This window comes from Mizuhopecten yessoensis, unplaced genomic scaffold, assembly GCF_002113885.1.
Source record: "Mizuhopecten yessoensis strain PY_sf001 unplaced genomic scaffold, ASM211388v2 scaffold8387, whole genome shotgun sequence".
NCBI classification, from domain to species: Eukaryota; Metazoa; Mollusca; class Bivalvia; order Pectinida; family Pectinidae; genus Mizuhopecten; species Mizuhopecten yessoensis.
Window position 1 is genome coordinate 394522 of NW_018407522.1, and position 21583 is coordinate 416104.

General features: G+C 36.3%; 1 protein-coding gene across 4 annotated transcripts in view; it reads left to right on the plus strand.

Annotated features, from left to right (window-relative positions):
• LOC110455840 (cell wall protein PRY3-like) overlaps nucleotides 1-21583 on the plus strand; it is a 56609-nt gene that overhangs the window by 18201 nt on the left and 16825 nt on the right. For 3 of the 4 annotated variants that reach the window (XM_021506245.1, XM_021506243.1, XM_021506244.1), the window contains exons 2-3: nucleotides 7797-8037; nucleotides 19545-19622. In XM_021506245.1, coding sequence (XP_021361920.1) covers nucleotides 7797-8037; nucleotides 19545-19622 — 319 coding nt within the window. Of the gene's footprint in view, nucleotides 1-4964; nucleotides 5074-7796; nucleotides 8038-19544; nucleotides 19623-21583 lie in introns of those variants that run through there. The other variant, XM_021506246.1, reaches the window with a different exon arrangement.

The following is a 21583-nucleotide window of genomic DNA, read 5'->3' on the forward strand; positions in this document are numbered from 1 at the left end:
CGACTGGTCCCTTTGTCAAGGTATCAAACTATATCTGTATGAATAAAACGGCAAGAAAAAACAAATAGACGAGTTTTGGCATTGTTATAGGATCTATGATTTCCTAGGACGCCTCGGCAATAGTTAAAGTTTGACTAGTGAAAGTCTTGTGATATTTCTAACAGCGACAAAATCACCAAGAGGAATAAACTTTAGGGGAAAGTGGCTACCACACATCCTTAGGACGAACTGTTCTTCCTTTTGTTGTTTTATCGCACGAGGAGTTATGATCGTATTATGTAAGGATAGAAACATAAAAAACACCAGAAACATTATATTAGTCTCGATATATAGGGGTTACGCTCACTTTCGCGCTCTGCATCCCTGGAATATGTCATGGTAAAATTGAAGGCTCAGTGTGCACAACATTGTGGATGAGACAAGAAGACCAGTTTCATCCTGTGATGTACATTGAAATAATCCCGCGGTCGCATAACGGTATAACTGGCTTCGAAGTCGGGCATCGCTCTTTTGAAAGGACAGGTATCAGTCTAGTGTTTGGTCAGTTTTTTTTTTTACCTGAGACCAATTGAATAGCTAGCAACGTGCCTTCAATTTTGCTATGCCATATTCCAGTGGTGCAGAGAGCAAAAGTGGGCGTAACCCCTGGATATCGAGGACGCAGAAACATAAGCTGATACCTTTATGACTAATGTCAAATATAATTTACCATTGCATATTTTATTCAAAGAGCAATGTCGATCATGTAATTCATCAACCTTTATCAGATTTCTTTTATAAAATATAAAATGCCGTATTTATTTCTATGTATAAGATATCTTATATAATTTAAATCTCGTTACAATATGATATGTCTTATATATAATTACATTTCGTTGAATTAAGTGCGCAATACTTAAAGAGTTTTCTAAATATGTTTTTCAATCAATAATAACAATTGTTTCCATATTCGTGAGTGTCTATGACAGACTAGCCCAGGGACGGAGAATGACGTAGGAAGTTACTGTCTTGTAACGTCCATTGCAATGGGTGACGTCACAATGTGACAAAGATGGCGCGACATTATAAAATCGAGAAAATTCCTAGCCAAAATGCGGGAAATAACGACGTGATCACAGGGGATCGGTTTCGGGATACTTTTATACAAATTCGAATACCTTATACAAATTGAGGGTATAAAACCATTTTACTTTTTTTAATACCTCGGTACCCTCACTTTTGACAAGGTTTAAGAATGCGTATAATAGTATCCCGAAAGCGAGCCCCTGTGGACGTCATAGCTAAAATAGGTCAACTATCGTTCTATTTAGAGAGAAATTGTGAATATTTCTGTCAAAAATGCGTTTTGCGAAATTGGGTATTCTATATGTTGCTGACCAGGAAGTAGGGGTGATTAAAATTTGTTATTAACACACTATAGTAAGTCTCAAAACGCCCATTCGTGGTTTTGGTAAGGAGAGTGAAAGGAAGAGCAATGCCACACTTGATATATCCAAATTGTTGCCTCACTCTCTGCAAGCCTTGGATTTTATCCATTTTCAAAAAAAACTCGTGCAGCATGTTCCTATTCCTACAACACTGGTCATGAAACTGTCCAATAAAATAACACCCAATTTTATGAAAGGTTGATATTTTCAATAAGATTGCCAGTCAGGACGCCTTTTCATGGTTTCAGCTTATTATGGTGATTGGGATGAGAGAAAAAACAACAACGACACCTTTTCATGTTCTAAATGCAGGAAATGGAAATCCAATCGTTGGGATTTTCAGCATTTGGAAACCCTATCCTTCATTCCATGACGTTATACATTCTTATCATAATCTTAATTGAAATGACAGGACTGTGTGTATGCCCCCGATAGCATGTTAATTTACTCGTGACAATAATAGGAAGCACGCTGTATTTAAATACAAAAAACCAAAAGACACTGGAACAGGTGTATTGTAAAGAATAATAGAGTTTTTTTTTACTGTTCGTCTAGAGGGAATCCGGGTAGTTGTTCCAAGAAATACGGCATATCTTTGTCAATCTTTATTATCAAGTACAAAAACAAAACATTATAGGAACAACTCGATATTGGTCTCATCAATAGACAACGTCTGGTAGACAAGGGGCTCCCTATGGGGTAAATAACGTCTGGGAAACAAGGGGCTTCCTATGGGGTAATTGACGTCTGGTAAACAAGGGGCCTCCCATGGGGTAAATTAATACTGTCCGACTATTCGGTTATTGATTTTGGTAACCGGTTAACCGGCTAACTGTTGACAACCCTAGTCATACAGTAGCCGAAAAAAGGTTTGAGAGAAACATACTGCCTAACTGACAAGTTATTCTTTGAGCAAGGTCATTGGGTGGATGTGGCCCTCTCGACCGTTACGTTACAGCAATATCGCAGTTTTTGATTGACGGTAAAATTCTGGCAATACGTTCGACCAAGCGTAGTGTCTGCAGATTAGAAGAGATTCACTGTGATAATTGTATTGTGGAAATGACGTTAGAGATAAGATTCGCCTTAGAATTGGTAATGCACTTCTTACAATTACCATCGTCTTAATAAACGTATACTGCAGATCAAAGCTTTAATAACATCTAAAGTGGCTGAAATATGAAGCGGCAGGAACTATGAGACACTTTCGTTTTTGTTGTTGAAAAACATCGTCAATTTTGCGCCTAAAACAATTAATAACCGTATTTTTGTGAATAGTGTATCTGTATGATATCAAAGTTTGACTTTCTACACAAGCAATGTACGTATTAAACGTCTCGCAACGTTTCAAGACCGACTGGTCCCTTTGTCAAGGTATCAAACTATATCTGTATGAATAAAACGGCAAGAAAAAACAAATAGACGAGTTTTGGCATTGTTATAGGATCTATGATTTCCTAGGACGCCTCGGCAATAGTTAAAGTTTGACTAGTGAAAGTCTTGTGATATTTCTAACAGCGACAAAATCACCAAGAGGAATAAACTTTAGGGGAAAGTGGCTACCACACATCCTTAGGACGAACTGTTCTTCCTTTTGTTGTTTTATCGCACGAGGAGTTATGATCGTATTATGTAAGGATAGAAACATAAAAAACACCAGAAACATTATATTAGTCTCGATATATAGGGGTTACGCTCACTTTCGCGCTCTGCATCCCTGGAATATGTCATGGTAAAATTGAAGGCTCAGTGTGCACAACATTGTGGATGAGACAAGAAGACCAGTTTCATCCTGTGATGTACATTGAAATAATCCCGCGGTCGCATAACGGTATAACTGGCTTCGAAGTCGGGCATCGCTCTTTTGAAAGGACAGGTATCAGTCTAGTGTTTGGTCAGTTTTTTTTTTTACCTGAGACCAATTGAATAGCTAGCAACGTGCCTTCAATTTTGCTATGCCATATTCCAGTGGTGCAGAGAGCAAAAGTGGGCGTAACCCCTGGATATCGAGGACGCAGAAACATAAGCTGATACCTTTATGACTAATGTCAAATATAATTTACCATTGCATATTTTATTCAAAGAGCAATGTCGATCATGTAATTCATCAACCTTTATCAGATTTCTTTTATAAAATATAAAATGCCGTATTTATTTCTATGTATAAGATATCTTATATAATTTAAATCTCGTTACAATATGATATGTCTTATATATAATTACATTTCGTTGAATTAAGTGCGCAATACTTAAAGAGTTTTCTAAATATGTTTTTCAATCAATAATAACAATTGTTTCCATATTCGTGAGTGTCTATGACAGACTAGCCCAGGGACGGAGAATGACGTAGGAAGTTACTGTCTTGTAACGTCCATTGCAATGGGTGACGTCACAATGTGACAAAGATGGCGCGACATTATAAAATCGAGAAAATTCCTAGCCAAAATGCGGGAAATAACGACGTGATCACAGGGGATCGGTTTCGGGATACTTTTATACAAATTCGAATACCTTATACAAATTGAGGGTATAAAACCATTTTACTTTTTTTAATACCTCGGTACCCTCACTTTTGACAAGGTTTAAGAATGCGTATAATAGTATCCCGAAAGCGAGCCCCTGTGGACGTCATAGCTAAAATAGGTCAACTATCGTTCTATTTAGAGAGAAATTGTGAATATTTCTGTCAAAAATGCGTTTTGCGAAATTGGGTATTCTATATGTTGCTGACCAGGAAGTAGGGGTGATTAAAATTTGTTATTAACACACTATAGTAAGTCTCAAAACGCCCATTCGTGGTTTTGGTAAGGAGAGTGAAAGGAAGAGCAATGCCACACTTGATATATCCAAATTGTTGCCTCACTCTCTGCAAGCCTTGGATTTTATCCATTTTCAAAAAAAAACTCGTGCAGCATGTTCCTATTCCTACAACACTGGTCATGAAACTGTCCAATAAAATAACACCCAATTTTATGAAAGGTTGATATTTTCAATAAGATTGCCAGTCAAGACGCCTTTTCATGGTTTCAGCTTATTATGGTGATTGGGTTAAGATAAAACAAAAAACACCTTTTCATGTTCTCGGGTGTAGGAAATGGAAATCCAATCGTTGGGATTTTCAACATTTGAAAACCCTATCCTTCATTCCATGACGTTATACATTCTTATCATAATTTTAATTGAAATGACAGGACTGTGTGTATGCCCCCGATATCATGTTAATGTACTCGTGCCAATAATAGGAAGCACGCTGTATTGAAATAAATATAAAAAAAGACACTGGAACAGGTGTATTGTAAAGAATAATAGAGGTTTTTTTTACTGTTCGTCTAGAGGGAATCCGGGTAGTTGTTCCAAGAAATACGTGTCAGAATACTCACATGATCCAGCCAATTGTTCTACACTGAATACATGCAATGTTATAAAATGCTAAAAATATAAGATTAAACCAAATATTTACGCCACCGTCTGATCTGAAGTCCTATTGGTTACATCGGGTCACGTGGTATAAATATGCAGTGTAAATGCAGCCGAAAAATAACTATATATTTCATACGCGGAAGTTTTTCTTCATTTATTATCTAACGCACCATCGGATACATTGTAGACTGTCACAACATATACAACAGGCTTCATTCTTACACAGGTACGTGTGTTCGTATTGTTAAACGAGAGTGACAAGTTTTTATCCGACCTTTGAGAAATCCGACATTCTGTCATAGATAATGTTGTCAAACTGGTCAAATTTTAGTAACCGGTGACTCGAAAAATCGTCCGACCGAGTTACCGGTTAATCGGTCAATTAATTGGTTAATGAAACCATCAACAACAACAATACTTACGAAAAGTTTTTTTTTTCCACAACCAATTATATTTCCTATGTGACGTTTTGATGACTAGTACGATATGTATACTGTCACCTTCATGCACACAAAGGTGTAAAATGTGTACGAGTTGTCCACAAAATCGATGTCGATTTCGGCTACGCTGTAAGCGTATGTACAATAGTTGTTATATGTGTACCGAAATGACTTGATTCAGCTACGCTTTCAGCACCAGTGTGTGCATACGCTTCTCTGGTCATTTGTCTGATGAAGGTGACAGTGTACATATCATACTAGTCATCGAAACGTCACATAGAAAACTGTATTGGTTGTCAAAAATAGAACTTTTCATAATCCATACTTACCAACCTGAAGAAAATGTTTAGAAACAACAAATACGTTGTATGTTTTGCAAATGTCCTGTTTAAAACGTGTTACATATTAATTAGCGCGACATTTTACTCTCATAAACTGAATGCAAGAAATATATGTAACCTTAATAAGTATAGATCATGGGCAAAAAATGGTCAGAAAAAACGGGATGAAATATAAGTAACAATGTTTTCTACTCGATATCATATGCGGTAATATTGTTCTTGAAAAACATGATATGTTGGACAAATTAATTCATAAATGATTGCACCTCTTTTAATGTTTCACTGATATGCATGCTTCATTTAAATTTGTACTCTTGAGATAATTTTCCACCTGTTGGCAAAGTTTGCATTTAACAAGTTTGCATTCTGGCTCCCTTTTTAAATCTGTTCAGGCTTTGTATGGTGTTGTCGGCATATCTTTGTCAATCTTTATTATCAAGTACAAAAACAAAACATTATAGGAACAACTCGATATTGATCTCATCAATAGATAACGTCTGGTAAACAAGGGGCTCCCCATGGGGTAAATAATGTCCGACTATTCGGTTTTTATTTTGGTAACCGGTTAACCGGCTAACTGTTGACAATCTAGTCATGCATTAGCCGAAAAGGGGTATGAGGGAAACATACTGCCTAACTGACAAGTTATTCTTTGAGCGAGGTCATTGGGTGGATGTGGCCCTCTCGACCGTTACATTACAGCAATATCGCAGTTTTTGACTGACGGTAAAATTCTGGCAATACGTTCGACCTAGCGTAGTGTCTGCAGATAAGAAGAGATTCACTGTGATAATTGTATTGTGGAAATGACGTTAGAGATAAGATTCGCCTTAGAATTGGTAATGCACTTCTTACAATTACCATCGTCTTAATAAACGTATACTGCAGATCAAAGCTTTAATAACATCTAAAGTGGCTGAAATATAAAGCGGCAGGAACAATGAGACACTTTCGTTTTTGTTGTTGAAAAAAAATTCGTCAATTTTGCGCCTAAAACAATTAATAACCGTATTTTTGTGAATAGTGTATCTGTATGATATCAAAGTTTGACTTTCTACACAAGCAATGTACGTATTAAACGTCTCGCAACGTTTCAAGACCGACTGGTCCCTTTGTCAAGGTGTCAAACTATATCTGTATGAATAAAACGGCAAGAAAAAAAAACTAGACGAGTTTTGGCATTGTTATAGGATCTATGATTTCCTAGGACGCTTCGGCAATAGTTAAAGTTTGACTAGTGAAAGTCTTGTGATATTTCTAACAGCGACAAAATCATCAAGAGGAATAAACTGTAGGGGAAAGTGGTTACCACACATCCTTAGGACGATCTGTTCTTCCTTTTGTTGTTTTATCGCACGAGGAGTTATGATCGTATTCTGTAAGGATAGAAACATAAAAACACCAGAAACATTATATTAGTCTCGATATATAGGGGTTACGCTCACTTTCGCGCTCTGCATCCCTGGAATAGGTCATGGCAAAATTGAAGGCTCAGTGTGCACCACATTGTGGATGAGACAAGAAGACCAGTTTCATCCTGTGATGTACATTGAAATAATCCCGCGGTCGCATAACGGTATAACTTAATGCCTTCGAATTCAAAGTCGGGCATCGCTCTTTTGAAAGGACAGATATCAGTCTAGTGTTTGGTCAAGTTTTTTAACCTGAGACCAATTGAATAGCTAGCAACGTGCCTTCAATTTTGCTATGCCATATTCTAGTGGTGCAGAGAGCAAAGGTAAGAGTAACCCCTGGATATCGAGGACGCAAAAACATAAACTGATACCTTAATGACTACCGTCAAATATAATTTACAATCGCATATTTTATCGAGGTGTGTTTACAGCAAACACTCAAATGCTAACTGAGATCGGAGTCTCCATGAAGTCGTAAGTCATCGTCGTGCTGTGCAGATACATGCAAAGACGACTTAAGCCCGCTAACATAATTTAAAACCTTTCAAACAACGTAAAATTCCTGTAAACTGATAAAACAAAGCCTCATTTTGAATTTTATGTTATGAAATATTGGCTTTTAAACTGATAATTATTGATTATGTCGTAAACCTAATCTCCTTATCATAGATGGTTGCGCTCACCAGATTTTTGTTTCATAATATCATACTTTTGTTTTATACTTAAACTGAAAGATAGAATATTGTTTTACAGAATACGACAATGGCTGACCAGAATTTTATTGACGAAGTTGTGAAGGCTCACAACAACTACCGGGCCAAACATCAGTCCGGACCGATTGTCCATTCCTCAGAACTGACCAGCGTCGCTCAACGTTGGGCTGACCATCTGGCCAAGACGGACGGATTTCAGCACAGCGATTGCAAGCATGATGGGAAGAGCATTGGGGAAAATATCGCCATGAAGTGGACATCGGGTCCCGATAATTATACAGGTATTTAAATACTTTAATCAGCGGTTCAAGGACTGGTCACTTAATGGATTTTGCATTGATTTTTCAAAATAACAAATTTTTTGGTGAAGCGGTGACGGTTGATATTTCATGAACATTCATCTGAATTATTTTAAAAGTTATAATAACCCAAAGATCTGACTACAAACTGCTCCTGTGTATATGGATGTTCGTACAGTAACACGTGCAGGTCAAGGGCACAGTTAAATGTAATGTTAAAAGTCTCATAAGAGTAACTGGTCAAGATCACAGTTAACACGTGAAGTTCAATGTCATAGTTAACATGTGCTTGTCGAGGTCACAGTTAACACGTGCTTGTCGAGGTCACAGTTAACATGAGATGGTCAAGGTCACAGTTAACACGTGCTTGGCATGGTCATATTAAACACCTACTAATAAGGTCACACTTAAATCTTACGAGCAATTTGGCATTGGATATTTCTGGATTTTCTACCATTTAATTATTTCAGATTTCAATTCAATTTGGTTTACGCTTGTTGTACTGCAAAATGCCAGTAGATATACAAAAAAATATAATCTGATCCATGATGACGTCATTTTCAAACAACGATCATGATTATCATGATTGTAACATTGACCTTGTGAAGTAGTTTCCTTGACCTTGTAACCCTGTAACGTTTCAACCTTCAACATAAAGAAAATAGTTGCACTGTTGTGTTATGACCATGTAGCCTTGATCTCATTGTCATCGAGTAACGCGGTCACCTTGACATTGTAAAAATATAATATTGGCTTGGTCACATTGTAACCGTGTGATGTCGTAATCCTGACCTTGTGACCTTGGATCGTTTAACCTTGACCTTGTAGCCTTTTAACGATATAATATTGGCCTGATAGCATTAAAGCCATGTGACGTCATAATCCTGACCTTGTGACATTGTATCGTTGAATCTTGACCTTGCTACATTATAACACTTTACCAACATGAAGAGGTTTTCCACTTTGCTATTATTAGTCTACTGACGTATTGAGGCGAATTTGACCTGTAAACCCGGATTCTGTGTCTCTGTATTTGATTTGAGGATATTTTGAATGACCATATAAGGTGTTTTGAAGATGGGTTTATTTCCCGAGGTATAAGATGACAATGACAGGTGTTTGGCGTCTTTTATTTCACAGAGATGTCAGTTGTGGTGTTTTGAAAGGAAATAAAATCCTCCAAATATAATTATTCTCGGTTATCTAATTACGGACACACATGCAATGCATTCAGACAATAGAAGGAACCACCAACGCTATTATCTTACAAAGGGCCGATCCGTTTACGATATCTAATTCCATGATGTCGCATACAACAGGATGTTTTTAACATTCTAAATAAATTGACAATTTGTATTCAAAGAAGTGTTAAATATCCATAGAGATTAAATGACAAATAATCTCGAACAACAACAAGAATTAAATACCTTTCTGGTTAAAAATTATGTTGAGAAACTATTTAATGTGGGTTCATGAGATCTCTGTTTTATACGCTTCTATCCCTATACCAGATATACCATGAACAATTCAATATCGGAGGTGTGTCGTCATCGTCACAAAGAAATTGTCATGTTGTGTCAAATGTAACAGATGTCGTGTTGTGTAGTGTCATGTTGTGTTGTGTCATGTTGTGTCCTGTTGTGATATGATTTTATACTATCATGTCATGTTACTTGTAGCGTGCTGTTGACTCGTGCAATATCATGTTTTGCGTTATTTGTGTTGTGTCATGTCCCGTCATATGCGCCTTGTGCCCAGTGTACTTAGCGTTCTGTAGTAAGTTTCTCCTGTACTGTTGCATGACCTCATATCGTGTTCCGAGTGCCTTCTGCGATCTTATATCGTGTTGTGTTATAAGGAGCACGTACATTTCTTTTCGTGTGTTCATTGCAACGTGAACATCGTGTCGTTTGAACTATCCGTCACGCGACCCTTGTGTCCCTGTGCCTTGTGCTCGTCATGCCGTGTTCGCTCCGTGTCTTATGTTAGTCGTGTCTCGTTTACTTCGTGTCGTAAGAACCTTATGTCATGTGATCATGGGATTATGTGTACGTCATGAGAGGTTAAACTCTTATCGTGCAGACTTGGTGTTATGTGAATCAAGTATCGTGTGAATCTCGTGTTGTGCTTCGTGACGTTTGAACCTCGTGTGGATTCCGTGAGATGTACACCTGATGTAGTGTGAACTCTGTGTCGTATGAGCCTCGTCCTCTGTGAACGTCTTGTGCTGTGAGCCTCGTGTCGTTTGAGCCTCGTCTCCTTGTGATGTAGGCTTCGAGTCGTGTGAACTCCGTGTCGTGTGAAGCTATCCCGCTCGATTTGTATGAACTTCGTCTAGTGTGAACTCCATGTCGTGTCAACTCCGTTTTGTGTAAACTCCACTCCGTGTCGCATGAAACTCGTGTCGTTTAAACACCGTGTCGTGTGAACTTCGTGTCGTGTGAATCTTTTGCTCGTTTTGTATAATTAGTGTCGTCGGAACATCGTGTCGTGTGAACTCCCTGTCGTGTGAAGCTGGCGCTCGTTTAGTATGAACTAAGTGTCGTCGGTACCTCGTGTCTTGTGAACTCCCTGTCGTGTGAAGCTGGCGTTCGTTTAGTATGAACTAAGTGTCGTCGGAACCTCGTGTCTTGTGCACTTTGTGTTGTGTGTAACAACAACCACGTAACATTGAAGCCTGGTCAGTCAACGTCTGTCCATGTCACTTCTATATTGGCGTGAACTTAATTTGTACATTATCGATGTATTGTTTTATGTATTTCGCAATCACAAACAAAATAATTGGCGATATAAGTTTATCACATTTATCGTTAACAATTAAATACAGAAACTGTCTTATTATCAGACAAACAATGAGTAAAGTTCACGCGTTTTAGGTCCATGTTGATTAGCATATTTGTCAGGACTGTGTATATATATAAAGGCCACTAAATGTGTGGTTTAGTCAATTAGGGTCAAACGATACAAGGAAATTGACACTTTGTATTTGTTCGTCGTGGGAGATGATCTACATTAATAGGTTATGTGTAAACATGTACACATACCGGCTAGCATGTCCGGATGTCATATATGTACACCAAGTACTGAACCCTGTCTAATGTACAAACAAAACGAATTTCACTCTAATGTCATGGATAATCGTAATGTAAAGAACCATGTAATGTACAGAACCATATCTTTGCTTTCAATTGTAAAATGTGAATCATAAAATGAATTGTGTAAACTAAGGGAGAACCCTTTATATCTACCTTGTACAGTAAGTACATATCGAATTAAATTTCGATTTGTATTCAGGTGTTAAAATGATTGAACCTTCTCTAAAACAACTCATAACAAAGTTTATTGTATATGGAACAGCAGCTAAAGAAATAGGGATTGACCTTACCCTACACCATGCTTTGTTACATAATGAAACAGGATTTCACCTGGTCTTATAAATAGCGTTGTTACATAATGAAACAGGATTTCACCTGATCTTATAACTAGTGTTGTTACATAATGAAACATGATTTCACCTTGTCTTATAACTAGTGTTGTAACATGATGAAACAGGATTTCACCTTGTCTTATAACTAGCGTTGTTACATAATGAAACAGGATTTCACCTTGTCTTATAGCTAGTGTTGTTACATAATGAAACAAGACTTCGCCTGGTCATATAACTAGCGTTGTTACATAATGAAACAGGATTTCACATTGTCTTATAACTAGCGTTGTTACATAATGAAACACGATTTCACCTTGTCTTATAGCTAGTGTTGTTACATAAAAAACAGGACTTAGCCTGGTCTTATAACTAGCGTTGTTACATAATGAAACAGGATTTCACATTGTCTTATAACTAGCGTTGTTACATAATGAAACACGATTTCACCTTGTCTTATAACTAGTTTTGTTACATAATGAAACAGGATTTCACCTTGTCTTATAACTAGTGTTGTTACATAATGAAACAGGACTTCGCCTTGTCCTATAACTAGCGTTGTTATATATGAAACAGGATTTCACCTTGTCTTATAACTAGCGTTGTTACATAATTAAACAGGATTTTACCTTGTCTTATAAATAGTGTTGTTACATAATGAAACATGATTACACCTTGTCTTATAACTAGCGTTGTTGCATAATGAAACAAGATTTCACCTGGTCTTACATCTTGTATTGTTACATAATGAAACAGGATTTTATCTTGTCTTATACCTAGCGTTGTTACATAATGAAACAGGATTTCACCTTGTCTGATACCTAGCGGTGTTACATAATGAAACAGGATTTTACCTTATCTTACAACTAGTGTTGTTATATAATCAAACAGGATTTCACCGTGTCTGATACCTAGCGTTGTTACATAATGAAAAAGGATTTCACCTGATCTTATAACTAGTGTTGTTACATAATGAAACACGATTTCACCTTGTCTTATAGCTAGTGTTGTTACATAATGAAAAAGGATTTCACCTGATCTTATACCTAGTGTTGTTACATAATGAAACAGGATTTTACCTTATCTTATAACTAGTGTTGTTATATAATGAAACAGGATTTCACCTTGTCTGATACCTAGCGTTGTTACATAATGAAACAGGACTTCACCTTGTCCTATAACTAGCGTTGTTACATAATGAAACAGGATTTCACCTTGTCTTATAACTAGTGTTGTTAATAATAAAACAGGATTTCACCTGATCTTATAACTAGTGTTGTTACATAATGAAACAGGATTTCACCTTGTCCTATAACAATTGTTGTTATATAATGAAACAGGATTTCACCTTGTCTTATACCTAGCGTTGTTACATCATGAAACAGGATTTAGCCTGGTCTTATAACTAGCGTTGTTACATAATGAAACAGGATTTAGCCTGGTCTTATAACTAGCGTTGTTACATAATGAAACAGGAGTTCGCCTGGTCTTATAAATAGCGTTGTTACATAATGAAACAGGATTTCACCTTGTTTTATAACTAGTGTTGTTACATAATGAAACAGGATTTCACCTTGTTTTATAACTAGTGCTGTTACATAATGAAAGAGGACTTCACCTTGTCTTATAACTAGCGTTGTTACATAATGAAACAGGATTTAACCTTGTCTTATAACTAGCGATGTTACATAATGAAACACGATTTCACCTTGTCTTATAACTAGTGTTGTTACATAATGAAACAGGATTTCACATTGTCTTATAACTAGCGTTGTTGCATAATGAAACAGGATTTCACCTGGTCTTACATCTTGTGTGGTTACATAATGAAACAGGATTTCACCTTGTCTTATACCTAGCGTTGTTACATAATGAAACAGGATTTCACCTGGTCTTACATCTTGTGTGTTTACATAATGAAACAGGATTTCACATTGACCTGGTCTTATAAATAGCGTTGTTACATAATGAAACAGGAATTCACCTGATCTTATACCTAGTATTGTTACATAATGGAACAGGATTTTAACCTGTCTTATAACTAGTGTTGTGTTGTTACATAATGAAACAGGATTTCACCTGATCTTATACCTAGTATTGTTACATAATGAAACAGGATTTTAACCTGTCTTATAACTAGTGTTGTTATATAATAAAACAGGACTTCGCCTGGTCATATAATTAGCGTTGTTACATAGTGAAACAGGACTTCACCTGGTCTGTTAACTAGCGTTGTTAAATAATGAAACAGGACTTCGCCTGGTCATATAACTAGTGTTGTAGTGTTGTTACATAATAAAACAGGACTTCACCTGGTCTGATAACTAGTGTTGTTACACAATGAAACAGGACTTCACCTGGTCTTATAACTAGTGTTTTTACATAATGAAACAAGATTTCACCTGGTCTTATAGCTAGCGTTGTCACATAATGAAACAGGTCTTCACCTGGTCTGATAACTAGTGTTGTTATATAATAAAACAGGACTTCGCCTGGTCATATAACTAGTGTTGTTATATAATAAAACAGGACTTCACCTGGCCATATAACTAGCGTTATTACATAATGAAACAAGATTTCACCTGGTCTTATAACTAGCGTTGTCGCATAATGAAACAGGATTTCACCTTGTCTTATAGCTAGTGTTGTTACATGTGTTGTTACATAATAAAACAGGCCTTCACCTGGTCATATAACTAGTGTTGTGTTGTTACATAATAAAACCGGACTTCACCTGGTCATATAACTAGCGTTATTACATAATGAAACAAGATTTCACCTGGTCTTATAGCTAGCGTTGTTACATAATGAAACAGGATTTCACCTGGTCTTATAGCTAGCGTTGTTACATAATGAAACAGGACTTCACCTGGTCTGATAACTAGTGTTGTTACATAATGAAACAGGACTTCACCTGGTCTGATAACTAGCGTTGTTACATAATGAAACAAGATTTCACCTTGATTTATAACTGGCGTTGTTATACAATGAAACAGGATTTCACCTTGTCTTATACCTAGCGTTGTTACATAATGAAACAGGATTTCAACTTGTCTTATAACTAGCGTTGTTACATAATGAAACAAGATTTCACCTTGATTTATAACTGGCGTTGTTATACAATGAAACAGGATTTCACCTTGTCTTATAACTAGTGTTGTAACATGATGAAACAGAATGCTAGCTGTGAGCGCCGAAATTGCAGCACCGGCTGTATGCTACCCAGGGAGTTGAGAAATATATTGGCTGGTTGCAAAGGCCCTATAACCACGGATCATAATGTGTGAATCGCTTTGAGACGACCTACGAACTAGGTTGTGATAAAGCGGTATATAAAAAGCTCAAATTATTTTGATTTTATTGTCATATAATACACCAAGCGTAATCATAAACTATTTAACATGATTCCTCGTACGGCTCTAAATAGTATTAGGACTTAGTCCTTGAATATACCGAACATTTTGAAAATCAACTTTTGGAATTCAGTATTGTTCGCGTGACCAGTACAAGGTGACCCTACGGAGGACTTTGAACGATCGTAAATGTCTGTAGTCTCTGTGTGGTGGGTCACCTGCACAGAATACCTGTCTGATCATGACGTTAGTAATAGTATTGAACTGCAAGAATATCTAGGGATGGTGATGCAGTTTAACATAAAATCGCTAGATTGGTTTATTTATGAGTACTTCAATAAATAAATACACCTGTTCTGCAATACAAAGCGTTTATATGATTTGTTATAAAGAATAACAGTAAGATTTATTCGGAAGTTTATTTTCTATCCTTAAAAGACATATTTTCAAAATATATTTAAAGGAAAAAGAAAATCATGAAAATTATTTCAGAAAATGAAACTAAAAGGAGAATTTGTTTTCGTTTTTTAGATAATTACTTCCAAAGAGTATAATAGTTTTAGCTTATCGAAGCGAAATATAACAAGGGATGCAACTATCGATGCCGTATTTGTTATATACGATAACTTTTCAGAACAATAACCCGTGACCAGCCAGCAGGGAGATACGCGTGTACATTGCTCGACAATAAAACGAATGCGAAATCCTATGTTTTGTGCAAAATCATTTTGCTTTTATCAGAACTTTATAGACAGTTAATCAATTTTATACTACACCGTGTTGTCTGTCTTTTAAAAATTCAATTAAAAGGGATTACCACGATGACTGTTGGGGTATTTCGGTATATACTGAATAAAAAACGAATGAATACATTTTTGTTCATAAAGATCTTATTTAAATATCATAACTTTCGTAACCTGGTGCATTTGAGCTCAATGTAAAGATTCCTTTCACTTTTGCGTCAGTAAAATACTTTGGGTATACGGTTCGAAATATTAATTATTTAATTGTACAACTACACCGATTTACAAGTACATATAGGTAGACATATTACCTTTATCCTTTCTTGTTTAATGGACATTTCTCACATATATGCAAATTGCATAAAAGGTATCTGGCGTTTGAATGTTTGCGATATGAGATACATTTGTCTTGACCAAACTGTCCCACCCTTATAGATACGAATTTGATGACTTGACCACACACTCCGGACAACAGGCCAGTATGATACCTGTTTGGTCTCTGATAGGGACGATTGTTTACCTGGGGCTGTGCTAACGTATACGCTCTAGTCTGTGATTAGACACAAAGGTACACATAACTCATCGACACTTCCGCCCACACAAGTACCTGTCGTCCAGGACTCTCAGAACTACGTTGAATTAAGATGTTGTCTCTCCTAAAATAGTGGCCATATACTTATATAGGTCATAGCAGAGGATGATTCTGCAACTTATGTGATTTTTCGTTCAAAAGATTCAAATTTATCCACTGTCTTCAAATAAGTATTCCTTTCGGTAATATAATATTATCAATAAAATGTAAAAAGTCAAATATGTATTTTTTAATTTGTACTAGTTTCCTCCTTCAAATTTAATTGTGCAAAGCAATTTCTATGATATTGATTTTGGTTAAAGCTAACGTAATCAACATTTATAGAATATAAGATATTTGATTTATATGAAAAATGATTGAAAACAAACAATTTTTCATAAAACAGTTTATATACCACACCAATACATGTACACGCTTTGTATGACCTAATATGTGAACGTGTTATTGAAGTACCCATTATAAAACCAAACCGGCGATGTTTTGTGGAGTGCATCACCTTATCTAGGTATTCGTGCATTTCAATACTGTTTATAAAGTCGTGATCAGACAGGTATTCTGTTCGGGTGACCCGATAGACAGGGACTACATACATTTACGATAGTGAGCAGGCCTCGGTAGGGTCACCTGGTATGTTAACACTTTAGATTGTGAAATATTTCACCGATAACAATACCCACCATATAACATTGTCCCACTTCAAGGACACGCATGCTAAAACACATTTATTAGAAATACGAATATTTTTAGTTCAAAAATAAAATGATCATACGTTTAAAAATGTCTGATTTGTCTTGTCACTGGTATATTAACACGTTAGATTGCAAAATATTTCACTGATAATAATACGCGCCGTATAAAATCGTCCAACTTCAAGGACACGCTTGTTAAAACGCACTTAATTGAAATACGATTATATTTACTTTAAAAAATGAATTAAGCACATGTTTTTAAAAACATCTGATAAATCTTCGAATTAAATTTTGATGCCTTATAATATTCACAGATATTTACAGCAATATAATACTTTTATTGTTTTTTGAAAATATTTTGATAATGCTAGGTGTGAGGGAAGGTGAAGCTTTATATGGGTTTAACATCCTCGTATAACCCAGTGATATATGAAATTGAGTGATAAGCAGACACCGATAGAAAAGGGACGGTAAGGAAAATGGAAATAATTTCCAAAACGCAGCAATGAAGGAAGGGGTGAGCAGTGTCGTAATGCCTGTGTTCTATGGAGGATATACAAAAAGAGCTTCCCTTGGCCCAATTCTGTATGATACCCCGCATAATTTGTGACAACAAAAGTGAAGCCCTGTTTCTCAGTTAATAACAATGAGTGTAAGGCAAGCTGATGCCCAGTTTCATCAGTTAATAGTGTTGGATGTAAGACAATGGGAGGCCCTATTTCATCAGTTTATAACGATGGGTGTAAGACAAGATGAAGCCCTGTTTCATCAGTTAATAACGCTGGGTGTAAGACAAAGTGATGCCCAGTTTTACCAGTTAATAACGATGGGTGTAAGACAAAGTGATGCCCAGTTTTACCAGTTAATATTGCTGGGTGTAAGACAAAGTGATGCCCAGTTTTACCAGTTAATAACGATGGGTGTAAGACAAGATGAAGCCATGTTTCATCAGTTAATAACGCTGGGTGTAAGACAAGGATGCCCAGTTTAACCAGTTAATAACTCTGGGTGCCTTGGTACATTAGCTGTAACATACATAAAGCCGTGTTTCAAAAGCATTGTCTTTAGCACTTAGCACGGGGAACAGTTCTTTCATTTTAACAAGAATAGAACTTCAAAGCTAAAACAAATTAATAAACATGTACAAAGAAAATAAACGTCATATAACGCCTTTCTATTTTGCCGTGAGCGTTAATATCTATTTGCCTCTGAACATTAAAAAGGATTCGTTACATACTTATGTAAGTACTGTTGTATCTCCAGTTTGTGTTACTCTTTTTTTAAAACATAATGGTTTGACACACAACGCGGGGGAGTCAGCATCCATAATGTATTCTTTAAAGCTATAAAGGAAAGTAAGAAATGTAACTGTGTACATGCGGTGTGTTCATGGCGTCATGATTGTATATACTGAACGGGTTATTCGTATTTTGACTGTACCTTAGACAGGGTTCACTCCTTGGTGTATATATATGACATCCGGACAGACCAGCTAGTATATGTTTACACATAGCCTACTTATATCGATCGCCCCCACGAAAGGCAAATACAAAATGTCAATTTACATGTTTTGTTTGACCAGAAGTGACTAAACCTCACATTAAACCGACCTTTAAGCCTATGAAACATGGTAATTGATTTCGATCGAGGTCAAAAGTGTGGTGACTTGTTGTATTGTTAGTCTGACAATTGGACACGTTTCTGTCCCCACATACTTTAGATGACAAACTGATATCGCCACTTAGTTAGCTCGTGATTGTGAGACATTCAACGAGATGCACCAATTATATATGTACATATGGCGTTTACGCCCTTGAGATGTAAAGTGGACAGACGTTCAATGACCGATTGACCAAGTCATGGCTGTCCTAATAATGGGTTGTTGTCTGCATTGTCTGTTACTTGTGCAATTATATAACGGTCACTTCTGAGTTCAATAACAACATGAAAGCATGAACCTTTTATCAATTAAATCATAATGAAATTGCTTCATCAAAGGAACTGCTATTAAAACATTAGATAAAACATATTTAGATTAAATATCATGAGGATGCCTGAATATTGTATTCATCTATGACAAGAGATATGCCAGCTGATCTTGAATACATTACAAGCTTGACCTTCCGTTTTTGCCAGATACTTCGCTCTGAATATATTGAAACAAACAAAGAAAGGGGCATATACTTAGCAATGCATACAATCGGGGCCAGAATTAAATAATACGATCAATTAAATTTGTAATACATATATTTATTATAAGTTATATTTATACCATTTAATGTAACTGTCTCTTGTTGTTGATAAGGAAGGCTTGAAAGTAGCAAAACTCTAAAGGAGCTTTGTTTTTTTTCCATTTTTACTTTATATCTATCCTGTATATATACGCTCTGTTTGGCATTGCTATCCCTTTTAAATCCCTTTTTTACCGAGTTTTATACTACTACAACTATCAAATCGGCAAATCAAAATATATTTTAATGCAATGACTGCTAAATCACTAAACAATTACAAAATATTTTTGCAAAAATGGTTGAAATATGGTTTCAAATATTTGTACATAATAAAATATCGAAAATAACTTCTCGCGTGAATTCATATATTTACAATAATCTACCCATCTGGACCATAGTAAGAGGTGTTACTGTATCATCATTGATTACTAAATGCATTTCCTCTCTTACCTGACAGGTCAAGAGGTCACTGACCAGTGGTACAGCGAGGTCAAGATGTACACGTTTGGAAAGGAGCCGACATCTACGGGCACAGGTAATTGTTATATATTATAATCTACCACATGCACACGTAATTGGTATATCATAATGTACCACAGGCACAGATAATTGGTATATTATAAAATACCAACACACACAGGTAATTGGTATATTATAATATACCACAGGTACAGATAATTGGTATATTGTTATAAACCACTGTACCAATGAACGAATCAAATTGAATTCATCGTCTATACAACTACTGCAGATTAATTTCTCCTTCCGTTTACAGACGACATTATCTACACTGTAGATTACACTGTATGAATAATTCCTTACGTGGCGTAACTCCGTTTGATGAATTACATAAAAACATGATCACCTATAATTTGCAATAGTCGGCCATTTTGTTCACAAATGTCGGTTTCAATGTCATAATTGATCGAATGTTACAAAAAGTCGCACCTCTTATTCGGCAAATATCTTCCAACGAAACCATTTTCTTGCCGCCTGATTCGTTATTTTTTTATAGTTGCTTAGCTATGTAGGCTATATATATAAAAAATGGTAAGAAGGAAACATCATAAAAGTACCCAAGTACTCACGAACTGCAACAACTGGAGAGGTATCACCCTTTTACCAATTACAAGTAAAATATTTACAAAAATACTTACAGACAGGATTGAAGCAGACATTGACAACAAACTAAGGAAGCAGGATTTAGAAAAGGAAAGAGCTGCTTTGACCATATCTTTGTACTAAGAAATATCATTCAACAGTGCACAGAATGGCAGAGATAACTTATGATAAACTTCGTAGATTTCGAAAAAGCGTTTGACAGTTTACACCGAGATAGCTTATGGACGATCTTACGAAACTATGGAATACCAACAAAAATAGTACAACTTATACAAATGTTTTATACAGACTTCACATGCACTGTAGGTACTTCACCAGACACATTTTTTTTCGTGTAAAATCCAGAGTTAGACAAGGCTGTGTCATGTCATCCCTTTTCTTTATAATAGCCGTCTATTTGATGATGAAATCAACCTTAAGCCATAACAACACAGGCATCAGATGGAATCTTGAGACACATATGCAAGACAAAACCACAAAATTACAAGATAATGCAAGTATGGTTGGACTAAAAATCAATATAAAGAAATCAGAAGGCATGCCTCTTAACATCTCAGAGCCTCCTGAAATTGTCGTGAATGAGACAAATCTGGAATGCACCTCCAAATTCACCTACCTGAGAAGCATAGTTACATCAGACAGGCGAGCAGACAAAGACATCAGAGCAAGAATTGGTAAAGCTAGAAATGCATTCTTAAAGTTACGTAACATATGGAAGTCTTGTAACATCAGCAAGAACGCCAACGTTAGACTATACAATAGCTGTGTACTATCAGTTCTTCTATATGGGGACGAATGTTGGAGAATGACAGAAAAAAGACATCAACAAGCTCTCCAGTTTCCATAATGGATGCCTCAGAAAGTTCATGAGGATGTTTTGGCCGTGTACAATCACCAACAGCAACCTCCATAAAACAACAGGATCTAGCAACATGGAGACACTACTGAAACCAAAGCGATGGGGAAGAATTGGCCATGTTCTGCGTAGACCACCTGAGGACATGACCAGAGTTGCCCTAAGATGAACACCAAGGGGAAAAAGAAAAAATAGGACGCCCAAAAACAACCTGGCGAAGAACAGTTGAAGCTGAAACGAAAGAGCAAGGAATCAGCTGGGGCATCATTGAAAAGACAGCACAGAATAGAGAGGAGTGGAAGAAACTAGTCCTTGCCCTTTGTGTCTTCGGGCATAATAAGGACTAGTAAGTAAGTAAGTAAGCTATGTGATGCGTTGTAACATGAATATCGGGCATTGTAGATAGTTTGAGTTTACCTATGTTCCACAAACATCTTTATGTTGCAATGCTGTATTTAAAAATCGCCTAAAAAGTAAAACTTCAGAGTTTCGTATTCCGAATTGCTGTGTCGAATTTC